At 34.2% G+C, this 26,708-nt stretch overlaps 4 protein-coding genes and 2 pseudogenes across 5 annotated transcripts; 4 read left to right on the forward strand and 2 right to left on the reverse strand.

Moving 5' to 3' along the window:
* Positions 1-255: 255 nt before the first annotated feature.
* On the reverse strand, positions 256-2,783 carry LOC123208222 (annotated as a pseudogene).
* Positions 256-6,362, reverse strand: LOC123208221 (DDB1- and CUL4-associated factor 8-like). The gene is made up of 4 exons (XM_044625607.1): positions 6,122-6,362; positions 5,575-5,826; positions 4,807-5,240; positions 256-790 (listed from the first exon to the last, which is right to left on the reverse strand). The coding sequence occupies exons 1-3, from the start codon at positions 6,242-6,244 to the stop codon at positions 5,148-5,150; spliced, it is 468 nt and encodes a 155-aa protein (XP_044481542.1). The 5' UTR covers positions 6,245-6,362; the 3' UTR covers positions 256-790; positions 4,807-5,147.
* LOC123208224 lies at positions 2,788-4,280 on the forward strand (annotated as a pseudogene).
* Positions 6,363-10,881: 4,519 nt separating the features above from the next.
* Positions 10,882-15,157, forward strand: LOC123208220 (translation initiation factor IF3-1, mitochondrial-like). Its single transcript, XM_044625606.1, has 8 exons — positions 10,882-11,204; positions 11,567-11,657; positions 11,919-11,986; positions 12,633-12,731; positions 13,192-13,248; positions 13,399-13,467; positions 13,905-13,979; positions 14,080-15,157. Exons 1-8 carry the CDS (start codon positions 10,995-10,997, stop codon positions 14,929-14,931), a joined length of 1,521 nt encoding a protein of 506 aa, XP_044481541.1. The 5' UTR covers positions 10,882-10,994; the 3' UTR covers positions 14,932-15,157.
* A 629-nt stretch (positions 15,158-15,786) lies between these two features.
* LOC123208223 (RNA-binding protein 39-like) lies at positions 15,787-24,396 on the forward strand. 2 transcript variants are annotated; one of them, XM_044625608.1, is made up of 14 exons: positions 15,787-15,940; positions 16,269-16,940; positions 19,801-19,882; positions 19,976-20,032; positions 20,276-20,331; positions 21,331-21,565; positions 21,767-21,850; positions 22,107-22,181; positions 22,611-22,694; positions 23,151-23,215; positions 23,290-23,539; positions 23,658-23,746; positions 23,831-23,945; positions 24,047-24,396. In XM_044625608.1, exons 2-14 carry the CDS (start codon positions 16,330-16,332, stop codon positions 24,086-24,088), a joined length of 1,845 nt encoding a protein of 614 aa, XP_044481543.1. In that variant the 5' UTR covers positions 15,787-15,940; positions 16,269-16,329; the 3' UTR covers positions 24,089-24,396. The 2 variants fall into 2 exon arrangements, with proteins under 2 accessions (XP_044481543.1, XP_044481544.1); XM_044625609.1 differs by having other exon boundaries at positions 15,817-15,940; positions 16,276-16,940.
* Positions 24,397-25,250: 854 nt separating this feature from the next.
* LOC123208225 (monooxygenase 2-like) lies at positions 25,251-26,407 on the forward strand (the record flags this gene model as incomplete). Its single annotated transcript, XM_044625611.1, has 4 exons — positions 25,251-25,494; positions 25,588-25,734; positions 26,151-26,219; positions 26,327-26,407. Coding segments are annotated over exons 1-4 (374 nt in total), but the record flags the coding sequence as incomplete, so codon positions are not given.
* Positions 26,408-26,708: the final 301 nt, after the last annotated feature.

Here is a 26,708-nt window from a genome sequence, read left to right on the forward strand (position 1 = left end):
GGATGCTCAAAACAAAAAATATGTGAAGTTGAGGAGAGACTAATAGCTCAGACAGTTAGATGAGACTTAACCCAGACAAAATGAAGAGAAGAGATGAGAAAGTCAAATACATAGTCTTTTCTGACATAGAAAAGAGCAATCTGATAGGAGATACTGAGTTAATGATGAATTTAAATGTTAAACCTCAAGTTAAAATTATTATGATGCAAAGTATGTAATAAGGAGAATGAAGCACACACCCACAGACAAGCAAGAAAAAAAAAATGTTGCACATTATTGACAACAGAAAGGAAGGACACATTGTGAGGAGAATAAAGCATAACAAGAGTATCTTTTACACCACAGACAAGCAGGCAACCAAAAAAAAACTCATTGTTGCACATTACAGGTACAGGAGAGAAAGTGAAGGTTGAATCCTTCCTTCGCACCAATAGCACTACATCTCTGGTTTCAGCCAATATACCAGGTAATGCGAACAAAGAAAATAAAATTGTTACATACACTAAAACATGTGCAGACACATTATACAGATGTTATAAGGAGAATGAAGCACAACAGGGCTATCTTTTACACCACAGACAAGCAAGAAAAAAATTGTTGCACATTATTGACGACAGAAATGAAGGATACATCATTAGGAGTATAAAGCAAAACAGGAGTATCTCTAACACCACACACAAGCAAGTACCCAAAAAAAAAAATTCATTCTTACACATCACAGGTACGGGGCATTGTTACACCAAAGAAAGTGAAGGTTGAATCCTTCCTTTGCACCAGTAGCACTGCATCTCTGGTTTCCAGCCAATATACCAGGTAATGTGAACAAAGAAAATAAAACGGTTACATACAGTAAAACAAGTGCAGCCACATTATAAAGATGTTAACTCATGCAGTAATGAAAACAGACACAGTGAAGTTATTTAAAAATACTGTTCACATACAGTCTCAGATTACCAAAATGATAGAGAAAAACGTGCAAAAATACCATATGCAACTTTCAGAAAAGAATAAAGCCAGTAACTAGTAAAACTCACACAACATTCTCTAAAAAACATCAGCAAGAATAAGAAACCCGAATCCAGAACATAGGAATTTAATAGATAATATGTTATGTGTATGATCGGATTCCAAAGCTACAAAACAATTTTTTTTTTATTTTCGAAAAATGAATCTTCAAATACTATAATCAATAAGAAAATATGCATGATTTATACCTACGGTACCCTTTTCCCATCTGCGGTAACATCATTTTGTTAAGAGCTTCAATCATTCATTAAAAAAATCAGAAAATAACAAAATTAGGTACCCCTTTTCCATTTTAAATAAATGCAGGCATTATAACAATGGTAAGATCTGCTATGAAGAAAATTAAACATACAAGATATTGATGTTCTGGATGCAATGCTCAATATTTTCATCTGTTCTTCTCATAACAATTTAACTTGTTTATGATACAAAATCCCTAGCCCACAAGAAGCAATTGTTTTTCGCCTCTCTGTTCAATACAATTTGATTTGTGAAAATGAACTACCTTTTCACATTGGACTAGAGCTTACCCACCTGAATCAAAAGAGAGGAGTTTCCTTCACAAGCTTCTGTGAGTATCTCAAATCCTCCATCTATGTTGCCCTGCTGCAGTGATGAATCTCCATCAACTCAGTGTCCCCCATCTCTTAATCAATTCTCCTTCAAGAAACCACTGATCAAGATCATCCACCTTTATTGTATCAATGCATGTACAAACCATTAGAGTTATCCCAATGGTCAACTTCCAGCTCCTTACCACCCAACTCAACTTTTAAGTTTGGCCTCTTTCTAGCAAAAGCATCTTTAAAATCTCTGTTTCCAATCCCTTTCACTCCCAACCTTGGAAAGTAAGGTTTCTCTAGCCACTCAAATGCAAGTTGTGTAATGCCACCGCACTTGTAAACGTCCAACAGCCATAAGGTACTACCATTCCAACTGTTGTCATCAACCTGCATGGTTGCTAATGCCTTAATTGAGGTGTCACTTATCTGTGGGCATCGTCGCATCCATAGTTCAGAAATTGGTACCCGACTTTTTGCAAGTGCCAGAATTCCATTATCTGACAAATTGGGAAGATTCGATAGGTCTAATTTCTGCAACCGTAATTTAGAAGAGCTATCAAAAAGAGCAATGATCCATCTGTCTGTAAGTCTCTTGCATCCTCTAACAGACAAGGAAACCAATGAACTGATGACTTCCTCTCTCAAAATTGACATACCCAAATCAGTTATATTCGATTCATCCAACAATAAGATTTTCAATTGAGGCTGAAAGGTGATTGCTTGGAGGGCTTCATCACCAAGGCTTTTGCACTCTCTCAAGTCCAGAGCTTTTAGAGTTGTAATAGATGCCAAAATCATTATTGCTTTGTTGGTTATATGCTGACACCCTCTCAAGCTGACATGCCTTAACAACAGTGAGGTTGCAAAGATGTCATTGCGAAACGGATCAGTTAACATGATCCCCTGAAACACTCCAAGCTTGTCTAGGTTTGAGCAAGAAGACAATAATGTTTTGTAACCTTTGTTTGTAATGCAACAAAAGCCACCAAGACAAATGCTTTTGATCTCTGCACAATTATGAGCCAGGAAGGAAATGCCAATATCATTAACTTTTTTGAAATAGGTATTTGCAAACTCCTGGCTACGTATTAGTGATAGATATTTCAATGTCCTCTGTGGATTAAGCTTTATGAGGCCATTGTTGGTGAGGTCAGTACTTGGTTGTAGAGAAGGTCCGTCCCGAAGGTTACTAATTCATTTGGATCTTCGGGACGGACCTTCTGTACAACCAAGTACTGACCTCACCAACAATGGCCTCATGAAGCTTAATCCGCAGGGGACATTGAAACATCTATCACTAATACGTAGCCAGGAGTTTGCAAATACCTATTTCAAAAAAGTTAATGATATTGGCATTTCCTTCCTGGCTCATAATTGTGCAGAGATCAAAAGCATTTGTCTTGGTGGCTTTTGTTGCATTACAAACAAAGGTTACAAAACATTACTGTCTTCTTGCTCAAACCTAGACAAGCTTGGAGTGTTTCAGGGGATCATGTTAACTGATCCGTTTCGCAATGACATCTTTGCAACCTCACTGTTGTTAAGGCATGTCAGCTTGAGAGGGTGTCAGCATATAACCAACAAAGCAATAATGATTTTGGCATCTATTACAACTCTAAAAGCTCTGGACTTGAGAGAGTGCAAAAGCCTTGGTGATGAAGCCCTCCAAGCAATCACCTTTCAGCCTCAATTGAAAATCTTATTGTTGAATGAATTGAATATAACTGATTTGGGTATGTCAGTTTTGAGAGAGGAAGTCATCAGTTCATTGGTTTCCTTGTCTGTTAGAGGATGCAAGAGACTTACAGACAGATGGATCATTGCTCTTTTTGATAGCTCTTCTAAATTACGGTTGCAGAAATTAGACCTATCGAATCTTCCCAATTTTTCAGATAATGGAATTCTGGCACTTGCAAAAAGTCGGGTACCAATTTCTGAACTATGGATGCGACGATGCCCACAGATAAGTGACACCTCAATTAAGGCATTAGCAACCATGCAGGTTGATGACAACAGTTGGAATGGTAGTACCTTATGGCTGTTGGACGTTTACAAGTGCGGTGGCATTACACAACTTGCATTCGAGTGGCTAGAGAAACCTTACTTTCCAAGGTTGAGATGGTTGGGAGTGAAAGGGATTGGAAACAGAGATTTTAAAGATGTTTTTGCTAGAAAGAGCCCAAACTTAAAAGTTGAGTTGGGTGGTAAGGAGCTGGAAGTTGACCATTGGGATAACTCTAATGGCTTGTACATGCATTGATACAGTAAAGGTGGATGATCTTGAACAGTGGTTTCTTGAAGGAGAATTGATTAAGAGATGGGGGATACTGAACTGATGGAGATTCATCACTGCAGCAGGGCAGCATAGATGGAGGATTTGAGATACTCACAGAAGCTTGTGAAGGGAACTCCTCTCTTCTGATTTAGGTGGGTAAGCTCTAGTCCAATGTGAAAAGGTAGTTCATTTTCACAGATCAAATTGTATTGAATAGAGAGGCGAAAAACAATTGCTTCTTGTGGGGTAGGGATTTTGCATCATAAACAAGTTAAATTGTTATGAGAAGAACAGATGAAAATTTTTCTAAAGAAAAATATTGAGCATTGCATCCAGAACATCAATATCTTGTCTGTTTAATTTTCTTCATAGCAGATCTTACCATTGTTATAATGTCTGCATTTATTTAAAATGGGAAAGGGTTTTTTGGTGACAAGACAGCTTCAAGAAAGAAGCTTGCAAAACCTACCAGCATTTGAAGATGAGAAAGACAAGAGAGGATTTGGGAAACATGGTTCTTAAGACTTGAACACGTTGCAGCAACAGAGCAAATCCAAACTACATCAAGTTTGTTGAAGATGGTACTTAAAAGATCACAAGAAAGCTCATGAAAGGGTTGCCTAAAGGTCTCTTCATCTGCCATTCTTGGAGAAATTGGGATTGTGAATGGTGTGAGAAAAAAATGAGGGAGAACGAGTTTAGCAAGACTGGAATGCTGATGACACTCAATTTCAGTTGACCGTTATTATTATTATTATTATTTTTTAAACAGAATGACTCAATCGATCTTAACAGAAAAACTGAATTGAATCATAACAGAAATCTAGTGTTTAAGTCAACCGTAGTTTCAAACTCATGCACTTGTTGAATAATATAATCATATTGTTGGCCCAATCTAAAATGAGACAAACAAGCGTTCACAGGCAAGTACAGTAAGCTAACCTTCTCCTGTCCAAACTCTTTACCGACGTCTCAGATGTCTTCGGCGTCTCTAGTCCTCACCTTCTCCGGCATTTCGAAGTCTCGCCGAACTCGTCTTCGACTCGGCATTTCTTTGACCATCTGTCCGGCTTCATCAGTGCTTCGACGACGTGAACTCCCCTCCTCTCGGGCATCTCAACGTCTCGGCGACACCTCGCAGCTTGTTCTGAGGTTCACATCTCTGCGAAGTCTCGGTAAGGTTGAAGACTAAAAGTCATTAAATATGGCAGTCTTGTTATCTGTGCGAAGTCTAAAGTCTTTTAACATGGTATCGTTGTTCTGAGGTTCGCATGCATTATATTTCAATATTTTGCTGCAATTCTGATTCCCATCTGAAATCTTGCACAGTCCTTCCCAGATGGATTAACATGACAATAGAGGAATTTGCGCTTCTCCTGTTCAAGACGTTATAGACAAATTAAAAATTCGTTTATTTAAATGTATTCTGCAAAGAATTAAATGCGGGCGGCTGTATTGTTTGAGTAAACTTCTGTCATTACAACACGTGGCAGAGTTAATTTTCCACTCTGCTGCAAGAAAACATTGGAGGACTAACTTGTAATCGTTGTCGTGGCAGAGCTAGAGCTGGCTCGGTTCGAGTCCAGCCTTATGAAGGAGCATGGATATCGTTTAACAAAAATTTTTCACAACATGACTGAATCATGAAAACAGATTATTCATGTGATCCTAGTAAAGCCACAGTACAATTCTTTAAGAAAAAGCAATTACCTCCCCATTAATGGCACAGGTAACAATGCTGCGATCATCTGAAAATGGCATGATTTTCGCCTGGGTAACATCGTCATAATGACCAGAATCGAATGAAAGTTTGATACGCCCAGTTACCCAATCCCAGAGTATAGCTCGCCTGTCATCAGAGCCTGACACCAGAATATCAACATCCGCATTGAAGCTTAATGTGTTCACACAACCTCGATGTTTATCAAGTTTCTTGTAACTATCAAGTCGAAGAACAAGATCCTAAAACACAATAAACAACAGCAATACAATAGTATTACCAATAAGCTCTTCTACCATTCACATTAAAAACAAATTTTCAAAACTATTTGCAACATAACTTCCTCACTAACCCACTCAAAGTATTATTATCCAAATAAGATCGTATGCAAATTTACCACCGTTTGTTTCCCAGGAAAATTAAAAAAAAAATAATCGATTAGATCTAATAATCGTATTTTCAAAACGATAAAACACAAAACCACATGTATTCATTCAAAAAAAAAAAAAGAATAAGAATGTCCAGGTATAAGAAGACCTGGGAGGCACGGCGACGATACTCAAAGTTCCGGGTGGAGAGAAGGCCGAGTTCGCGTTGACAAACATCGATCACTGTGGCTGCACTGTCTAGGATGGTTCTAGGCCTGGTATTCTTGCTCATTCTCAAAAAACCGAAAAAAAAAAAAAAACACTGTTCTGCTGAGTAGTGAGTCTATTTAAAAAGGTGAGGGGGAACGGGTGGCAGTGAGTCGGTGAGCGAGTCACTTGGGAATACGAATTTCATTAATATTTGTCGAGGTGTCTAAGTATCTTAAAGGAGACAAAATCTTTTTGATTGAGGCGTTTATTTTATTTTATGACGGGAGTGCTCGTATTTTTGACACGTAGCAGGAATTTAATTTTTTTCAATATTTATAACATAAAAAAGATTATCTACGACAAAGGTTTCGGCCTTCCCTTTTTTTTTTTTTTTCCAATCAGATAAATACGAGAAATTATTGAGTGGATCTTTCAGTTACTATAAAACCATACAAGCGTCAATTATATATTTTGAATTAATCTAGAAATAAGTTAAAAATAAAATAATATCAAATTATATGATAAAAATTAAAATATATAAAAGTATACCTAGATTTAAGGATATGAAAATGAATTCTACTTATTTATACATCATACAAATTAATAAAAATAAAAATTATATCATCTTCTAATCATTAACTTCTTAAATAGTGAGATATTTTGAGTAAAATGTATGTCTAATTACTAATTTTGTAAATAGTAAAATGTCATAGAAATAAATTAATGATGACTTAAATAGTGAAATATCGTAAAATTTTTACATTCTAAAATATAGCTAAAACAGATTATGGATAGTTGGAAAATCTTTGACTATACATTTTTTACAGGGAACCAAAACATTCAACTTGAGAAAGGAAAATAAAGGTAAGACATGAAAATAAAAGAGGTCGATGGAAGATCAAACGTAAAAGAGAGGTTTGATAGAAGGAACGAATTAAGAGAAAAATACTATTAATGACATTAAAGACTCGTGACAAGTGAGTGGTAGAGTGAAAAACTTTGAAGATGATGAATAAACAAACCATTGTGGAGATGATAACATGACACATCATGTGATAATCAAGAATGACATGACAAAACGAGATAACATGTTTTTTAGTTGTAGAGAATTTAATTTAATTAGATTTTTCTAATGTTATTGAGGATTTAATTTAAAGTCAATTTTCTATTATTTTGGGTTTAATTATTAAGTTTTAAAGAGTCTTATTTTGAATTTAGAAATGTTTTAAGTTTAGGAAATTATTAAATATAATAAAAAAACTTTTAAGAGTATTTATTTAGAAAAACTCAAATTTTAAATTAGGAGTTTCTTAAAATTTGGAATTAATTAATATTTTTAATTCTAGCTAAACTAATATCTTAATTTAACAATTTTCTATTCCGATAGAGTTAGGATTTCCATCTTAAATAGGAGACTCATTAGCTTATATAAAAGGCTTAAATTATTGTAATTGAGTCAATCGAATTTATCAATTATCAATAAAATTCATATACGAGTTTTTTTAAGAATTGTTTTGTAAATTGCATTGGATTATTGTTATCTCTTTACGTTTGTTGAACGATATCAACCTCAAGTGTCATTATGAATGATATCACAGCTCCATCAATACTTGTCATATGTCAAGTGGTATCAGAACATAAATCCACTATGCTTGTTCTATATCAAAGACTTATGACAAATGAGTGGTAAAGTGGAACACATTGAAGATGACGAAGAAACAAGCCAAGGTGGATATGATGATGTGGCATATAATATGACAATTAAGAATGACATGACAAAGTGAGACAACATGTTTCCTAGTTGTTGAGAGTTTAATTTAATTAAACTTTTCAAATGTTATCGAGTTTTTAATTTAAAGTCAATTTTCTATTATTTTCGGTTTAATGATTAAGTTTTAAAGAGCCTTATTTTGAATTTATGGATATTTTGACTTTAGGAAATTATTAAAAATAATAAAGAATTTTTTAGATTATTTGTTTAGGAAAACTCAATTTTAAATTAAGAGTCTATTAATATTATTTTCTATAATCATAGTTTCTTATAATTTGAAATTAATTCATATTCATAATTCTAATTAATCTAATATTCAAATTTAATAATTTTCTATTATAATAGAGTTAAGATTTATATTTTAAATAGAAAAGTTATTACCCTATATAAAGAGTTCAAGTCATTAATTGAGTCAATCAAATTCATCAATTATCAATAAATTTCATATTTGAATTTTTTTAAGAATTGCTTTGAATTCTTATTAACATTTTGCGTCTATTGAACGATATCAACTCGAAGTGTCATTGTAAACGATATCACAACCTTATCAGAGCTTGTTCTATGTCAGGTGGTATTAAAGCATAAGTGTAACACCCCTCTTAGGAAACATATTCTAGCGGTAATTACCCTGAAAAGACCTGTCATGTGCAAATAAATGTGTAAATTGAAATACTTCATTTAATATATATGAAATACTAAGTATTTATTGAAATTAAATCAACATGCCAAGAAGGTATCTCAAAAATGAGTTTAACAGTTACAAGTAAATTAATTATTCCTAATGTGCATAATTTTAAAACATACATCAATATAACAAAATAACAGTAGCTAAGTTTATAGCTCAGTGTGTCAATCCATTTGTCTTGTCGTCTGCCCTGCTATCTCTCCTACTTGCAAAAACATAGAACAAAGAATGTCGTGAGTATAAATACTTAGTAGGTTTTCATGATCTCGATGGTATTCCCTATTAACTTCCCCCTTGACAGAGTTTTACTATTGAACGCATCCCAAGCGCAATGGTTGGACACTCATCTCAAGTGCCTCTTTTGTCTACATATTCTGTTCGTAATCCTTTATAGATGTGGTGACGAAGGAAAATAATAGTTTTAGATTTATTCTATTGTGATGTTTTATTTTCTTATTTTATTATTTCTCTAAGACTCATAGATTCTAAATGAAAATTTGTGTCCGACGCCTATTCAATGTAATTTTTTTCATCCAATTGAAGGGTAATATATTGAAGTTTTACAAAATTTGTCATTTTTACCAACTGTAGATTAATGAAAGTAATAAAAATTTGTAATATAATGAAGAAAATTATGTTAGAACTTCATGTTCATATTTGTCTCATACTCATAAAACTTTTAGTTTTGTAATTAATATTCAAAATATTATAGTATATAAAACTTAAATAATATTTCAGATTTCAATTTCATACTTTTTATAACTTATGCAAACTTCAGGTTGCAAATGAGATATAATTATAATAAATATTTTGATGAAATTTCAGACTTCGAGTTTTATATATATATTCTCACAATTTTGTAAACTTCAAGTGACAAATTAGATATAATTACTATAATATAAATAAATATTCCAGTGATATTTATGACTTCAGGTCTATATTCATGATTTTATAAACTTTAGATTACAAATGATATTTAAAATTTCAGGTTCAGATTCATAATTTTATAAACTTTAAATTGTAAATTAGATACAATTATAAATAAAAATTTAAATAGAAGAATAATAATAATTAAAACATTAATAGTTTGTATTTTGTAAATACGATAATATTATAATTGAGATATCCATAGTTATAATATACAAACAAAATAATGATATAATTGAAAGATTAATAATATTATGATATATTTTAGCAATTTGTAATAATAATGTATTATAAATATAATTAATAACATTAATAATTATAAATAGAGGAAGAAAATTAAAGAAACAGAAACGAAAGTAGAAGGGATGGAAGAATCAAAGATCAGTTGTGTGTATCATTAAGTAAAAATGGATGGGTATTTATGGTGGTTTTTTTCACCACCTAAAAGAGAAAAACCATCCAAAGTATTAAATATCATTAAATATACACTCCTTTACGGCCGTTTAGTTATAGTTTTTAAAAATTACCTTAATAATCTATCTTTTATTCTTTTATTTGATTTGTCAATAATAAAATATTATAGTAATCTTTTATTACCAATACTAACGTGACATGTAATATAAGTGATAATTTGATTATCACATTCACTTTAAATATTTAAAGATTACCAAGGTAATCTGAATTTTATTATAATTAATTATAATTTATTAATTTTTTTAGACAAAAATAAATTTATTTTTAATTAATATGATAAATAATATAAAAAATATTTAACAATAATTATATTTTTAAGGACATTTAAATAAAATAATTTACTAGTGATTTTTATTACCTTTAACCAAACACAATAATTATTTATACCTATCAAATTTTATCAAATATAGTAATCATTTATATCTAGCAATCTTCTAAGTAATCTATCTTCAAAAAATCTTTATATTTTGATAATAAAGCATTACTTAAACCAAACACTCCCTTAAAAGTTTTTGATTTGTCTCCAAAGCAATAAGTATACAATGTATTCAATTAATATGCAAACAAGACATTAATTGCTTTCATATTGTGAAAAGCCACCCAGACCTAACGAGTACAGTATTTACCACCCTGGGCCGGCCCAGCCTTGGATCAGCCCACATAGATAGGGATTTGTATTTGAATCCAAAACTAAAGTTAACCATGAAACCACCGATTTGGGGAGGGCCTTCCTCATCCAGCCCGCTAAGGACCCACCTTATTTCTACCATAATATCCGTTCATCTAAACCGCACAAATGCAGTTGATCCAACGGTCAAAACACCATGTCCTCATGAAAGCTCAAAACATCAGGAACTTCAAAGTTCAATCAAACTGGCCACCCAAGTTCCGAAAAGTTTAGTTGGGGTTTTATTTATTCACTCTTCAAATTTTCTCAAACGAATGCTACTTCGTTGCGCATTCAGCTGAGCGGAGATGGCTTTTTGGTGTAGAATCAATCAATCAAAACAGCTAAAACTGTTAAATCATCAGTTGAAGAGATATTACACCCAAGTTCCTCAACTCAATTCCTCTGTGACAGTTACAGAGCCAAGCATTCGTGCTGTAGAGAAACCCTTTTGGGGAATTATTAGAAAGCGCACTGATTTTTGCAACAATGTCAGGTTTTTTGCCGCTCCGATTCAGGTAATCTTTATTTGGTGGATCTTTTGTTAATATGTTCTGACCGCATTATTTTTTTGTTCGTTCGATCTGGGTAATGTTTGTTTTGTAATTTTTTTTTTTCTGAATTTCGTTTCTTTTTTCTTTTTATCATATTTTGTTGTTGGGTACTGCCACGTTGTGACTTCAAATTTTTTTTGTTGTTTTCTGTTGTTGAAGTTTGGATATATTTTGTTTAGTGTTTGTTCATTGGTTGGTTTTTTTTGTTTCTGGCTTATGAGTAATCATTAAAGCGTAATTAGTTTTTAGTTTTTGTGGATGTTCCTTGGGTGATATCGTTTGAAGTAATTTGAGGTTTCTTCATTATTTTTATTGTTTATTTTCAGGCTCAGCCAAAGAAGGAAGAGAAGAACCTGAATGGGCCGCGCTTAAATGACCAAATTACTGCTCGGTTTGTTCGACTTGTGTTGGACGAAGGTATATCTTATAAAGATATTAGGAATTTTTTGTAGGTGTCCATGTTATAAAATTTCTAATTTAGGATAAAAGGAGGATGAATAAATGGGAAGACATTGAAGATTCCAATAATTCAAATTTACTGGTGGGTTTTAATGGAGCAGTGAGCTAAATGTAGCATTTGTATGTATGATCTTACAAAATTAGCTGTAGAAGCTGCATCAGCTTTTGTTTTGCATGTAAGATATATTACAAGTGATTTAAAATTATGTATGTATGTAGGACATAAAGTTGTCTCGAGGCATGAAGCGCTTGATCGTGCTAGGAGGCTCAACCTTGATTTGGTTGAGGTAATGTTTTCCAATGTTATGGTTTTTTTTTAAATATATTTTTTAATTTTCAGTGTGTTCTCATACATCATGTTTATAAAAGATTATAGAAGAATGACTGCTAATGGAAATTCTGCATGCTTGGAGCAAGTCATCGTCCTATTTTATTGTGGCATTTTACGAAGACTACTTTCATCTTCTGTTGTTATTCTCATGATTCTATGATTCAATTATTATAATGATTTTTTAATGCATGTGCTAAGATAAGTTCTGTAATCACTTTTTATCCTCCTCATTTCTGTCTTGATGTTCTCAACTCAGGGAAGTGTTACTAATATAATTCTTATGAATGGGGCATGGATGTGGCAAAATATTGTCCTCTATATTCCTTAGCTCCATATTTTGCTATTCTCATTTGGTTTATATAATAAGTTTCCAGACTTGTGAGGGAATGCTCAGTCAATAGAGCTCAGAACTTTTAGCCGTATTAGACCGTATGCTTTTGCTTTTGTTTCTGTATTTTTCTTCTTTAAATTGTTATGACTTCTCATGAAATTCTCTAATATGCTCAATCTTTGAATGTGATGTACTTTACTGATAAAGCTTTACATTTTTTTTTCTCTAGTTTCCCTTTTAGCCTAAAGAATGACTCCATTATATTTTACAGGTTCAAAGAAATGCAGATCCACCTGTCTGTAAAATCATGGACTTCCATAGAGAGAAATACAAGAAAGAAGTACAGGAAAAGGAACGTGCTAAAGCCAAGGTGGGGAATTTACTTTCATTGCTTTATATTTCATGCAAATGCTTTGACCAAGAGCAATGAAATCATAACTGGTTTTTTTAACACCACTGCATTTCTTTTTTTTTGTCTTTTTTGTTTAGCTTTCTTCTATTTAGTTTCTTTTGCATGGGTGATTAACTTGATTTTGAGGTTGATTTTGAATGCTTCTTCTCAGAATAAGTTGGGCCTTCGACCTTTGACATTGATGTTTAAATTTTTAATGTCTTCTGCTTTCCAGAGCCCTAAAGGGTATAATATGTATCTTTGGTTGCTGGTTCCTCTTAATTTTGACATGTAATTTTGATAGAATCATTTTTATACACATTGTGTGAGAGAATCATTTCACTTATTCTCTGCCCTTAAGCCATTGACTGTTTTTAGATTAATTGTTATGGTCTGCTTTTAAGTGTTGACTGTCTTAAGCAGTTTTTTGTTTATGCAGTCCGATGTGACTTTAAAAAAAGGAGCTTGCAAAGAGGTTAGATTCTCTGGGAAAATTGTAAGTCACTTTGTATTCTTTCATTTTTCTCTTTTTAAATTTAATCCATAGCTTTAGATAATTCTAATATCCTGTTGAAGGAGCAAAAAATTCTTTGTTAAGTAGAAATACATACCATAAGTTTACATCATACCTCTGCTATTGCATTAGGAGCAAAACGACTTGAAGATGAAAGCAGATACTGTCAAAAGACTGATAGAGCGTGGTTATAGGGTGAAGGTACTTTCTGTTATCCTGTGAATTCTTTTGGTAAATGATTTCTTACAATGTACTTGCTAGACAGAGGTCTTTCATTCTGGTGGTAACATTTTCTGTCCACTTTCTCTGGTATTAGAAAATGCAGAGCCGAATTGTCTGAGCCTTAAATTCCCCTTTCATTTTTTTGATATATTATGTAAACCATATTTTAGACTTGTATAGATGTCATTTATTGTGTGTGATATATGATTCATCCATTTATATTGTGTGTGCTGTATGATTCATGCATTTACATTGAAGTTTGTTTGCTATACATTTGTTTGCAGACACGGTATGCAAAAAGTCCTGAAATTTGTACTTGCATGGAAATTGACTGATGTATGTGTTGCTTGTATATGCCATGAGATTGACCAATTTGTTCTGAGATGAATTAATTGTCTTCTCTCTATCTTGAACAGTGCATGGCCTTGCCTGTGAGTCAAAAAGAAGAAGGAGAGGACTTGGGAGGATACTTATCTCGCCTGCTTCCTTTGGTACTGTTTATTTCTCATTTTTCTTAAAGTTCTTATTCACTTTAGTTACTGCATTTTTTTCCACTTCCTTGTGCCAACCTTCATTTCTAACAATCTGCAGATTGAAGATATATCTGTTATTGAAAGTGGCCCACATTTGGAGAAAAAACAGGCATATGTTGTGATTAGGCATGTCAAATTTGGCCCATCTAAGAAAGGTGGTAAAAAATCCAAGCTTGATGGAGATACAAGTACTGTAGTTTCTAAGGGTGCAGCAACAACTTCAGGTGATGTTTCTACCTCTGCAACATGTGAAGAAAGCACTGCAGGTATTGGCTCAGAAGATGAGTCATCTATGGATGAGGCTCACCTGTCAATCCCAGCACCAACAATGCAGAATTTTACAAAAAAAGTAACAAATCCTGCACCAGAAACAGTTCACAGGCCCGCAAATTTCAATTCTTCAAACTTTTCACATCCTCAGCCAGTGCATGGTTTTGCAAGGGAAGACACACTTCAGTACTCCTCACCAGAGCCTTCTCTAGGCGTTGAAAATAGATACAAAAGAAGTGAACCAAGGAATCAGTTCCCACCAACTAGATCAGTGGATAATTCGGGTCCAGGTATGAGAGACTCCGTCAGGTCAGAAGCCCAGTTTCCAAATCATAGAAGGCAACCACCATTTGATACAAACATCTCTCCCTCAATGGGAGAGAGAAAGCAAGTTGGAAATGATTCTTCTGTTTTTAGGAATGCTAGGCCTCCTAGTAACATACCCAAGCGAGAACCTTCTGGTCCTAATGTCCCCGGATACCCGTCTTCTAGTTATGGAATTTTCAGCAACCAAAAAGCCAATGTTCCTGGAAATTCTGGCGCTGCAGGAAGTGGGGCAAATCAAAGCAATCCAGGTTTAAAACCAGATGGTAGCCAAAGTACAGGCACAGATAAGAAATGGGGAATATTCAGTAGATAACTATAGTGTACTGAATAATCAAGATGACAGTAAAGATACTAGGCACTAGTGTCTGGGATTGGCAAACATTTCTGGAAACAATTCCTTTCTATCATGATGGGTCATCGGTTTGTTAATCATCATTCATCTTCTGTCTTATATATTGTTTGTAATGTGCCTTGATTAAATAGGGCGGCAGAGATTTTTTTGAATGTATCACAAATTAATAAATTATTCCTTATCAAGACCGAGTAGTACCATATCTATAATCTTATTATGCAGTATTATGAACAATTTTGGGAAGAGTTTCGTTGAGTTAGGAGATACACCGATCAATAGTACATCTATTATTATTTTTTTCTTGGTTTTGTGGTCACATGGTTAAATTCCTTGGTACTTGGTAGTCTCAAGTTTTGTTTTCGATGTGGAACCCTTATTTGAGTTAAACCATTAAATCTCATTAAATAAATGAAATTTTGGGTCTTGTGATTAATTTTATAATTATTGTATTATATAAGTTATATAATACAATAAAGATGTAACCCAAACGGTTTTAATGGTAGGTTTTGTTATATTAGGAGGTCATTCTGTCCCGTTAGGCTAACTAATTGGCATACCCACCCGCTATGAATGGCGAATCACACGGAGTTACGTATAGTTGTAAGGTATAATGCCTAGACGGAGCAGATAGCTGATAATAATGCCTTGAAATATTAAGAATACATTTTAAAAAAATTCTGGAAAACCTAAAGGAAAACTATTTTTTAATATAACTATTTTTTTCACCTCTTTTTGGAATTTTTTTATTCATTAGTTTTTATCCATTTTATTACAAAGTTTGTAATTTACACAGAACATAGGTGTCGGGGAGTTAATGGGCAAAAAAACGAGGGCCTCACCTTAGCAAAAGCACGAGTGAGGGAGAAAGAGAGAGAGTCCCGGACTTTCTCTACCTCGCGTTTTAAACACATTTTAACTCGTATTCTCAGTCGTTTTGACTCAGTTTAAGCTTCTGCATCGAGATTTCCAGGTCAGTGTAATTAAACTGTAAACAGAACCTGAAGTCTGGTTATTTCTTTACTTGATTTTGTTTGATTGTTTGGATCGAATTTTATAATTTTGCAATCAGAACATGCATTTGTTTTAACTTTACAATTTGTCGACTGTGACCGTGAGTAGTTAATTTTTCGTTGAGGATACAATTATACCTGCATTTTTATATGTATCCGGTTAGAGACTTGTGAAAGTAATGAATTCGTGCTTTCTATGCGTTCGATTTTTGGGAAACAGAAGAGGGGCTATTTTATTTTTTCTTGAGCAACCCTAATTTATTTGTTTTTTTTTTCCCTTTAATTAAGGTTTCAGCTGTAGTTTATCAGTCGAGCAGTTCGGCAGGTTGTTTGTTTAGAGAGGAGCAAAATGGATTTCGATGAGTATGAATACTTGGAGAAAACAGTTGAGAATCCTAAGCCCTCGAAATGGAAGGAAAGGGAAAGGGAAAATGGTGGTGGTGGAGCTAGGGAATCTGAAGAGAGAGAAAGGAATCGCAGTTCAAAGCATAGGAGTGATGAGAAGGATGGACATCTTGATGATGATGATGGTCATCGCTTGAAGAGCTCCAAATTGAGAGATGAGACACGTGATCGTGATAGAAGGAAAGAAAGGGGGTCATCCCGTCATCGCTCAAGGTCTAGAGATGGAGAGAGGGACAGATACAAGAGTAGCTGGCAACATAAGGACAGAGAGAGAGAGAGGGACAGTAAGAGGGATAGAGAGGAGAAGAATGGAAAGGATAAGGACAGAGATAGAGATCGGGAGCGTGATCATGACAAAGACAAAAGAGAGCGGGAACATGACCGTGAAAGAGAGGGGGAGAGGGATAAGGAGAAGGAGAGAGAACAGTCACGTGGAAGTGGGAGTCGGTCAGAAAGGCATCAAAACACCCAGGATGAAAGGGAGAGGAGTCGGGAGCAGGAGCTTAGGGAAAGAGAAAAGGAGAGGGAGTTAAGGGATCGAGATAGAGAAAGCAGGTATTATTAATTTTGTTTTATAATTTGGTCTTCTTATGTATGTATTGAATTATACTAAAGACTATATGTTATGGAGTCTTCAGATTGATATTGGATCAAACTTATTTATAATGAATACATTTCATGTTAGATTGCAAAAAGCAAATTCTTTATTGCATTTGCTGCATGATGTCGTAAATTTTATGCCTGAGTAATTTTAAAAGAACTGATAATTTACTTATGACATATTGTAGAGATTGGTGTGGTATATGTTTGTTCTGTTTAAAAATGGATAGACCATTGTGATGTGTGGATGTTTTTAGTCAAATATTTAAAGAAGCTTGGCAAAGGTGTTATGTGTTAGATTTGGCAGAACTTCGTTTTAATTGCATGGTTTGTGGATGTTTTAGTCTAATATTCGAAGTAGCTGGTTAAAGGTGTTATGTGTTAGGTTTGGCAAAACATTGTTTATGTTACATGATTTTTAAATGGGAAACTGTGTGAATATAATATTATCTTAGTGCAAAGTATTGAATTTTTTAATGATTTGTCCATTAAAAGTAGTATTGTGTTTAACAAGGCTTAACTAAGCACAGCATTTTATTTATTGTGGGGGGAGGTGGACATGTCATTTTGGGGAATGGCTCTCTAGGGTGTTAACACAACTGTGTCCCAAAGAATTAGAACCCTTTGCTGGTGCTGCTATCACGTTGGGAACCTGTGCAATGTAGAAGCTCCTATATATACGTATATTCCCCCAAAAATCGCTTGACACCAAGTGAAAAAATGACGGTTCTTCTAGAGTTTACAAGGTTGGTAGCTTTGAGAGTTTTGTGATATAATATAATATCCCAAGTAGATAGATCATGGAACTTTTGGTTGTAAACAAGGGCCTTTTCCACACCCAACATCTGGCATTCATATACATTACCCAGTTCAAAATTAGTGCTTACTAGTTGGTTTGCCTTAATTTATTGTTGTATTTGGAATTTTGTTGATGCACACACATATATTTGTGAAGTTTATGGTGTTTCACTTTTATTTTTATTTTTTATTTTTATGTTATAGTGCTGATTATTTGTGCTCAACTTGATAACCTTCCTTGCATGGTTGCAACATTGGTGGATTTGTTATTTTGTTGCTTATTTCAAAATGTCTAGAACTTATTTTCCCTTAGTTTGCCTATGATTCTATCCCAGTCCTATAGGATATAACATACAATATGAAGAATAATCCAACTTTTCTGCTCGTCCAATTTTCCTCCAAGTACAATTCTCACTTGACGAGTGTTATACTGCTATAAGCATTCTCAGCAATAGTTCTTAACTTTCATGCAGTTACTTGTGCTATTTAAAGAGTCTTAAAAATTCTATTAAATATTAGATTTTGGGAACTCGCAGATTTGCTAGAGCAATCTTCAGGTGGTCCCTCTGGCAATTGGGCCAGGCACAGGAACACAAGTCATGGGTTTTATGTGTTTCTTCCTAGACTTTAAAGGCTTGCATTGCAAGTTGAGGATCTCGGTGGAGGTTTTGACTGGGGTGGTTATGTTCTGTAGTGATTTTTTGTTCTCCTCCACCTTTGAAATCGTTTGCTTAATTATTTTATTCTGTTGCAGAAATGCTGGTGAGGGTAAGATGGCTTTGCTTTAGAGAATTTCATCTGATGCCTGTGGAAAATTCAATGTTCAGTGGGCTACAGGATTGACCATAGATTTTTCTTATTTCATTTTGTGCAGGGCATATTAAGATTTCATGTTTTTAGTTATGGTCATTGGTTAACCTAGTCCTCTGAACTGATTTTTCAAGTTTCCTTCTGTTTCCTTGCTTTGCTGGAGTCAAAGTTCTGTATACAGCTTCATTCAAACACCATATTTTTTTACTTTCTTGCAACCAAAGATTTGGCATTCTTTTACTTTTTTTTTTTTATGCCACTTCTCTCATTTTTTCCCTCACAAAATCCTGAAACGGAGATTTTATTTTCTGGTTTCTACATCATATCCTTCGGCTCACAAGTATCTCTTTTTTCTCAAACATTTTTGTTGTTAACTCTAAAAATTTTCAAGCTCTTTTACTGCTATTGTCTCAAGGTTCTAATTGGTCTGCGAATTGTGTAACTCTGCATTTTGGTGTGCTAATTAATTATAATAAATTGTCTTGTTTTTGGGTATATAAGCTTTAAAAATACATACAGTCTGTTTGTAATATTCTCCATATATGTAAGATATTTTCTTGTGTATTTCAGTAATCCAGTCATTATCAAAGCACATTAGTTTTTTGAGTGTTTGAATTTGTTTCTTGTTTTCCCCTTGATCATGTATTCTTAGAATACTGATTCCAACTGGAATATAAATTTTAACACGTTCTCAAATAAGGCCATTAGGTCCTTTTGCATTGCCATCTTCACAAATTGATGGTGCTTTGCTTTTAAGATTATGATATTTATAATAGGTGCAAAATCTGTTATGGCTTTTGTACTTCACTACTTGATCTCATTCTTCGCATTTTCCTTAATTGCAGCATTGTTCATCAGGTTAGTTCATATTGACTTAGATGATAAAGTGTCTTTATTTCACCATATGCATTCATTGGTCTCCTTGTGTTAACTCAGTGTAAATCCCTGCAGGACTCTGGCACATGGGTTCAGCTTTTTAAATCATAGTGGAGAAATATTTGATACTGTTTGTGGTTTCCTCCTTGGAGTATATAGTTCAAGGAAAATACCAAAAAATGTGTCACTTAAGTAGCTAAAATAATTATTTTATCCATTGCTCTATGGATGTTCTTGTGTGTTGAGCCTGATTTCCATAACATTTTTTTGTTAACACTTTGCTACCAGCTAAACTACTTGATCAATTATTTTTCTTTTACATCCTTTGTAGACGATATAAAGAAAAGAAAGATGATGTGGTACAGCCAGAGGCCGATCCTGAACGGGATCAGAGGACAGTATTTGCATACCAGGTAATAGAAGTGCTTTGGAAAATGCATTATGTTTGTTGATTTTTTATTATTTTAGATATTTCTGATCTATAATTTGGGTTAACAAATTCACAGATTTCGTTGAAGGCTGATGAAAGAGATGTTTATGAGTTTTTCTCAAAAGCTGGCAGAGTTAGTTCTTTTTCATGGGAGTTGGATGCTTAACTTGCCTTTTAATAATTCTTTCCTTTTAAAGTTCATGTTACCATTCATTTATATTTCTATGAATTTTAAGATAGGAAAAGTGCAAATCCATGTATATCAAGAAAGCTTTATTTTTACCAATCTTTCTTAATATTTACAAAAAATAAAAGTAAATGTTACTGAGCTTTAGCTCTCTTCTTCTTCCTATGATTCTTATATTACAATATTCAGGTTCGAGACGTACGCCTCATAATGGATCGTGTTTCAAGGAGATCCAAAGGGGTTGGGTGAGTTCTTATACATGTTGCTATACAATTCTAACTTCATATTAATTTGGTTTTCACATATGTGTTCTGACCCCTAGCTTCCCCTAAATGATTCTAAAGAGAGTAAGCAATTCAAATAAAGAGTGAATATAAACGTTGTCTAGAAAGAAATGTGTGTGGCCCTTATAATTTGCAAACCAGATGCCATGATATTTTCATTTAGAGATGAAAATCATTCAAGACAAAAAATCACACAATGTTAAGTTTATATTGATTTGGTTTCTCATATGTGTTCTGTCCCTAAACCTTCTCAAAATGATTTCAAGAGAGCAACAAATTAAAAAAATACTGATTATATATGCTGCCTATTAAAAAAAGTGAGAGGAAGCAGTTCCAAGAATGGGTATTAGGCAGCATAATGGGCTCATTTAGCGATTAAAATCATTTAAGACAAAAAGTGATTTGTTTAGTGTTTTGGGAGTATTCATATTCTCTTGTTCCTTCCTCTTGAAGAGAACAGCACTTGAAAGACTATGAACAAAAAATTGTTAGTTGTAGGTTGGGTTAGCATACATCTCAAATGTCAAATAAATTTACTTGAAAAGTCCTATTAAACCTTTGATTGTAAAATGGTGTATATGTCTCTTTGTCAGTTGAAACATAGTAGAAAGTGTGTTTGTTTAACACTAATTTATGAGTAAATTTTTATTCTTTGCAGAATGTTAGTTTATATTATTATAAATTTTGGCTTTGTGAAAGTTTTTAGTATAATGCCTGGGGTTTATTGTATTATTTGAGGTTTATTAGAACACCACAGTTTATGTTGTTATTCATATCCAGTTATTGAGTTATGATTTTTGGATTTATTTACTTTCTGTCTCAGCCTATATGTTCATGGGTATGTCTGTATGTGTTTTGTCAGTTGTAGCTTCAAACACTGTTTCTGGATGCATGTATATTGATTATGTGTGCTTGTGTTTTGTCAGTTTGTCTAGTTTCAAACACTGTTTCTGGTTGCAGGTATATTGAATTTTATGATGTAATGACTGTCCCTATGGCAATAGCACTCTCTGGGCAGCTTCTTCTTGGTCAACCTGTGATGGTTAAACCATCAGAAGCTGAAAAGAATCTTGTTCAGTCAACTTCAAATGTGGCTGGAGCATCAGGTGGACTAACTGGTCCCTATTCAGGAGGAGCTAGAAAACTGTATGTTGGCAATCTGCATTATAACATTACAGAAGATCAACTTCGTCAAGTAAGAATTTTTTTTACTGTTTTACTTTTACCATAAGAAGCATGACACTTGTACTGTATGACTGAAGAGACAAATATTGTAATATTTGTTTGAGGTTGCCATAATGGGTAATTGCAGATGAAGATGTTCCCTGTAAGCATACTTCTTCATATCTTTTTTCTGTTAATTTATCTTATATTTTCTTTTGTGATGAATATTCAGGTTTTTGAACCATTTGGTTCTGTCGAGCTGGTGCAATTACCTCTTGACGAAACTGGGCATTGCAAAGGTTTTGGTTTTGTTCACGTGAGTCTGATAGATTAATTTACATTTTTGCTTGATGACACCCGTAAATTGCTATTGTGGAGTTTTCCATTCTGAAGAAAGTGCAAAACCTTGAATTGAAATAAAATTTAAGTAGTAGTTTATTTGTAAAACTGATAGAAGATTAGCTATATTCTATAGGTTTCAAACTTCAACAAGAAAGTGTTTTAAATTTTTAATCATATGTGAATGATCTTCCTGAAATTATTGGTTAATTGGAGAAGCTGCCTTAATGCAGTTTTCACGTCTTGAAGATGCTAGAAATGCATTGAATTTGAATGAACAGCTGGAGATTGCTGGCCGGGTGATTAAGGTATTGTCTCTTTATATCATTTTCACCACCAATGCAAAATCTGTGGCTTGTTATCCAACCAAAAACATGATATGTTTTTGTATATCAGCATTCCCATGTTCATATTGGTGATTTTGGTAATACATGTTCCCATGAAGCCGGAGTTTTTTGTTACCCTTTATTGAAGTTGTTTTTTTTTTATTTTAACTTGTGTTGCACTAAGTGAACTTGATTGTGGAGATGGATTGAAATCCTATCAGTGAGCTGTTTAATTGAGTTTAATATCAATACAAAGTTGTTGTCTAATTATATATTCATGTTACAAGTGTTGTCAGCTGGAACATGCATTCTCTAGATGTATGAAGGAGAGAATAAACTGCAACTTACTAAAAATTCGTTTTCATGCATCTTCTCACTTGGAAAGTTTTCTTGCATTTGTTTTTTGTTTAGGTGTCAGCTGTTACTGATCAAACTGGAATGCAAGATATTGGGGCAAATACTGGCGATTTTGATGATGATGAAGGTGGTGGTTTGGTCAGTGATAAATTCTTCACTTTTGTACCTGTTTATGTTGATTATATTATGAATGGCGTTCTAGATAAAAGCTGATTTTACCTGAATGGTGCAGGCCCTCTGTTAACTGATGTCTCTTGTAAAAAAATCTAGTGCTACTATAAAAATTGAAAATCATAAAAAGAAAGAGAGGTGTCCGTCCTTCCCAGTCATTGGTTGTGTTTTTAGTACTGCTGCATTTTGATTCTTGTGAAATCTTAACTGTCTGAATGCATGCTTTTAATATCTAGGGAATGCGTAGTTGCTACAATCTTCAACTCTAATGTCTATATTTCATGGCTTTGAATCTGTTTTATGTCTCTGCCGATATCACCAAATTGTAATTTTTCTTTCTCATTTAATTAATTCAATTTGGATTTTGTATGCTTGTTTAATGATTCTCTGGTCTAACCAATTTGATGTTCTTACAAATTGCAGTCTCTGAATGCATGGTCCCGAGCACTTCTTATGAAAAAGTTGGATCAAAGTGGCAGTACTGCAGCGTATGACCACCGCCCTTGTTGTCTTTTTTCTAATATTTTCCGAGTGTTCTTACATCCGCTACCTTTTTCTTCAGTATAACTGGTTCACCAGGCGCCTCTGTTATCAATAGCACAGGCCTTACACTGCCAGTGGCACCAGTTGATGGAGTTTCACCTGTGGTGTCTTCCCTTGTTCCTGCTTTTTTACAAGGTTCTGTTCCTACTCTTCCTGGACAACTTGCCACAAATCTCCCAGTGCCCACTGCTAGCATTCCTATTATTGATACAATCAGTGTTCCAAGTGAATGCATTCTGTTGAAGAATATGTTTGATCCGAAAAATGAGGTTAGTAAGCATTTGGAAATCTCTCTGTGTCTCTCTCTCTTCCTCTCTCTCTCTCTCTCACACAGACACATTATTTATGCTTTTAATTGGTTATGCATTAACGTATGAAATGTGGCAGACATATGAAGACTTTGATGTGGATATCAAAGAAGATGTTGAAGGAGAATGTTCGAAGTTTGGAAAATTGAAGCACATTTTTGTTGAGAAGTGCGATCAATACTCAAATCATTTGATGTTTCTGATGCTTAACCATTGTTGCTCATTTCATTTTTCCTTTTTCTCTGTAAACAGGAATAGTGCTGGTTTTGTATACTTGCGATTTGAAAATACTGAAGCTGCAATGAATGCACAACGTGCTCTTCATGGAAGATGGTTCGCAGGGAAGATGATCACTGCAACATTCTTGGTGATAACATTTTGCTCAACTTTATTTGATCTTTTCACACATTCCAAATTGTTAAAGAAATAATAATTAAAAAAAAATACATTGTTGTTCCTTGCGTGCAGGTGCCAGAGACATTCGAGACTAAATTTCCAGACAGCAGATAAGATTATGATCCCGTTGTTCCATCCAGATGCAGCATGAAGCAATGGCCGGAGGGTGTAGGATACTGTTGTCTTTCATGGAAGTTGAGAATAGAAAGAGGTAGTTTGTGTGGGACATTTTTGCCGGTGGTAGTAGTTATTGTAATTCCAAATGGACAAATGAAGGGATGACCTTTTTTATAATTAATTAACTATATATATACATTTAGATTAGCTGGATTGAGCCTCATTGTCAATGTTGGAAAGAATTGATTTAAATGTCAAAACATTGAAACTCCTAATTTCAGCGATTCAAAAGCAATTGTTAGTTATTATTGCCCTATTCATTCATTGAATATTAGTGTCCAAATCGCAGGGGAGCACCCAGAAATCGCAGTCCACTCGCCCCCAATACCCAAGCTCATTACATGCCCTCACTGCACGTCGCATTCACATCACCCTACCTAATGGTATCCCCACAAAACACCGCTTTGTGTTGAGGAAAGAGAGTCGAGTGGCTGAAAATTTGTGGAAGATTTGAGATATTGAGCAGGGATTGCGAAAAACAAAACGACCTTGAGATCCCTGAAACCACTCAATAGGATTCAAAGAAGTGGAACCTCAGTTGCCTCGTATTCAACATGTGGCCATTGACCCAATACACATATGATGCGGTGTTTGTGTGCCTCATTGAGACCCTCACCACTCCCTCGTTGTTCTCTAAGCGGTAAGACTCATGCGGTAAGACTAATGCCCACATACGAGCTTAACTTTGCTAATCGCTCCATTGGGAATGAGACATTTTTTGTTGTTGATCTGGGTGAAAGAGGAAGAAATAGAAAAGGACTTAAGAAAAAGTAGGAAGAAATCGAAAGAGGAAAATGATGGTTTAATACAAGGATAATACGATAATTTAAGTATTTATACAATACTAAATCCCCCAATGCTTTAGATTTTGAACGAGAAAATGTTACTAACTCCGGTTTCTCTTTTTACTAAATTACAAAATCAAAGCCATTCAAATGTACGAGAAATCTGTTCTACATAACAAGAAGAAAGTCTCTAATTAAATTACTGTTACCAACATAAGCAGCAACTGTTCAGTCAAATAATTTAATTTTACTTGCTTGGCTCTAGTATATTTACATAAGAGCTTACGAATAAAATATCCTTTGTCACCATCAAACACGATGCCAGACTTGTCATCCTCACTCATCTCATCACCATTCTGCTTCTTTCCTATTGTTTTTTTAGCTCATTATCTATGTTTCTACTCCAAAACCACCTTTCTTAGTGTGAAAAGACTAATATTTACACAACCCTCTTGCTTCCTCATTTAGTCTTAATTTGAAGATGCTGGAAGTTGTTGAAGATATTGTGATTGTGGGAGCTGGAATTGCAGGCCTCACTACTTCTTTAGGACTTCACAGGCGAGTAATGATACAAGTGTACTGTGCAGGCTCATATATGTAATGGAATTTCTCTTTACTTTAAATGGATATTTGACAAGTTTTGTTTTGCAGACTGGGCATCAAAAGCTTAGTTTTGGAATCATCAGAGAGTTTGAGGGCAGCAGGATTTGCATTTTTAACGTGGACTAATGCTTGGAAGGCTTTGGATGCTGTTGGCATCGCTGACTTACTTCGCCAACAGCATCAACTTATTGATAGGTAACTTAATTAAAACTCACCTTGCTTACTAATACTGCTACATGCATGTTTTGTATTGAGGGTAAAGAATTTAAATATCTTATTTTAGTGGTTTTAACATGTTACCTTTATCAAGTAAGAGTTTCTGATATCTGTTCAAGAGTACAAATCAATGAACGAGTTCAGTTTGAAAGAATTACAATTGGAGGTTATATTTCACCTGGGGTGTATTTGTAACTGTGTTCTCTTCGTTATTCATCGAATTAAGCCAATTCCTCAAGCTGGGATGAGATGATAAGTCACCATGAGGGCAGTTTGTCTTTCTTAATAATGCAACATATTACTGTTTTAGTAATTTCTTGGGTAATTTTGTATATATAGCAAAAAATAATATTTTCAAGACATGGAAATTTGCTGACAACTATGTAAGTTTGCAGGATAGCAATTGCCTCTACAATACCAGGAGAACCCCCTTCAGAGAAACCACTAAAGACCAAAGGAAAATAGTAAGATATGCATATTAAGATCAGAGTCTTTTTTTTTTGGTTGCCCTGCCTCTCTCTCTCTCTCTCTGTGGATAGACATTGAGATTGTGGGTATATATGATGTTTAGTGGAGAGCATGAAATCAGATGTGTGAAAAGGAAGTTATTGATGGAAGCACTTGAAAGGGAACTACAAAGTGGCACCATAAGGTACTCTCCGAAGGTGGTTTCTATGATGTAATCAGGCTACTTTAAGCTGGTGCGCCTGTGATGGAACTGTCCTGAAGACTAAGGTAAAAAATTGAGTTAACTCTTTGTATTTACTTACGGATAACTGAATAGTGTAATTGTTAGGTGATATTGATGATCGTGGCCAAATTGTCATAATCTCAATAGTGGGCTCATTGTTTCTCTGTGAGATGACCTATTATTTTATAAATTTCTTAATTGTCTATGATTATTTCTTATCTTTAACTTTATTATTTGTATTGCCTTGTGAATGAAAGGTGTT

The sequence above is a fragment of the Mangifera indica genome, unplaced genomic scaffold, assembly GCF_011075055.1.
Source record: "Mangifera indica cultivar Alphonso unplaced genomic scaffold, CATAS_Mindica_2.1 Un_0162, whole genome shotgun sequence".
In the NCBI taxonomy this organism is placed as follows: domain Eukaryota; kingdom Viridiplantae; phylum Streptophyta; class Magnoliopsida; order Sapindales; family Anacardiaceae; genus Mangifera; species Mangifera indica.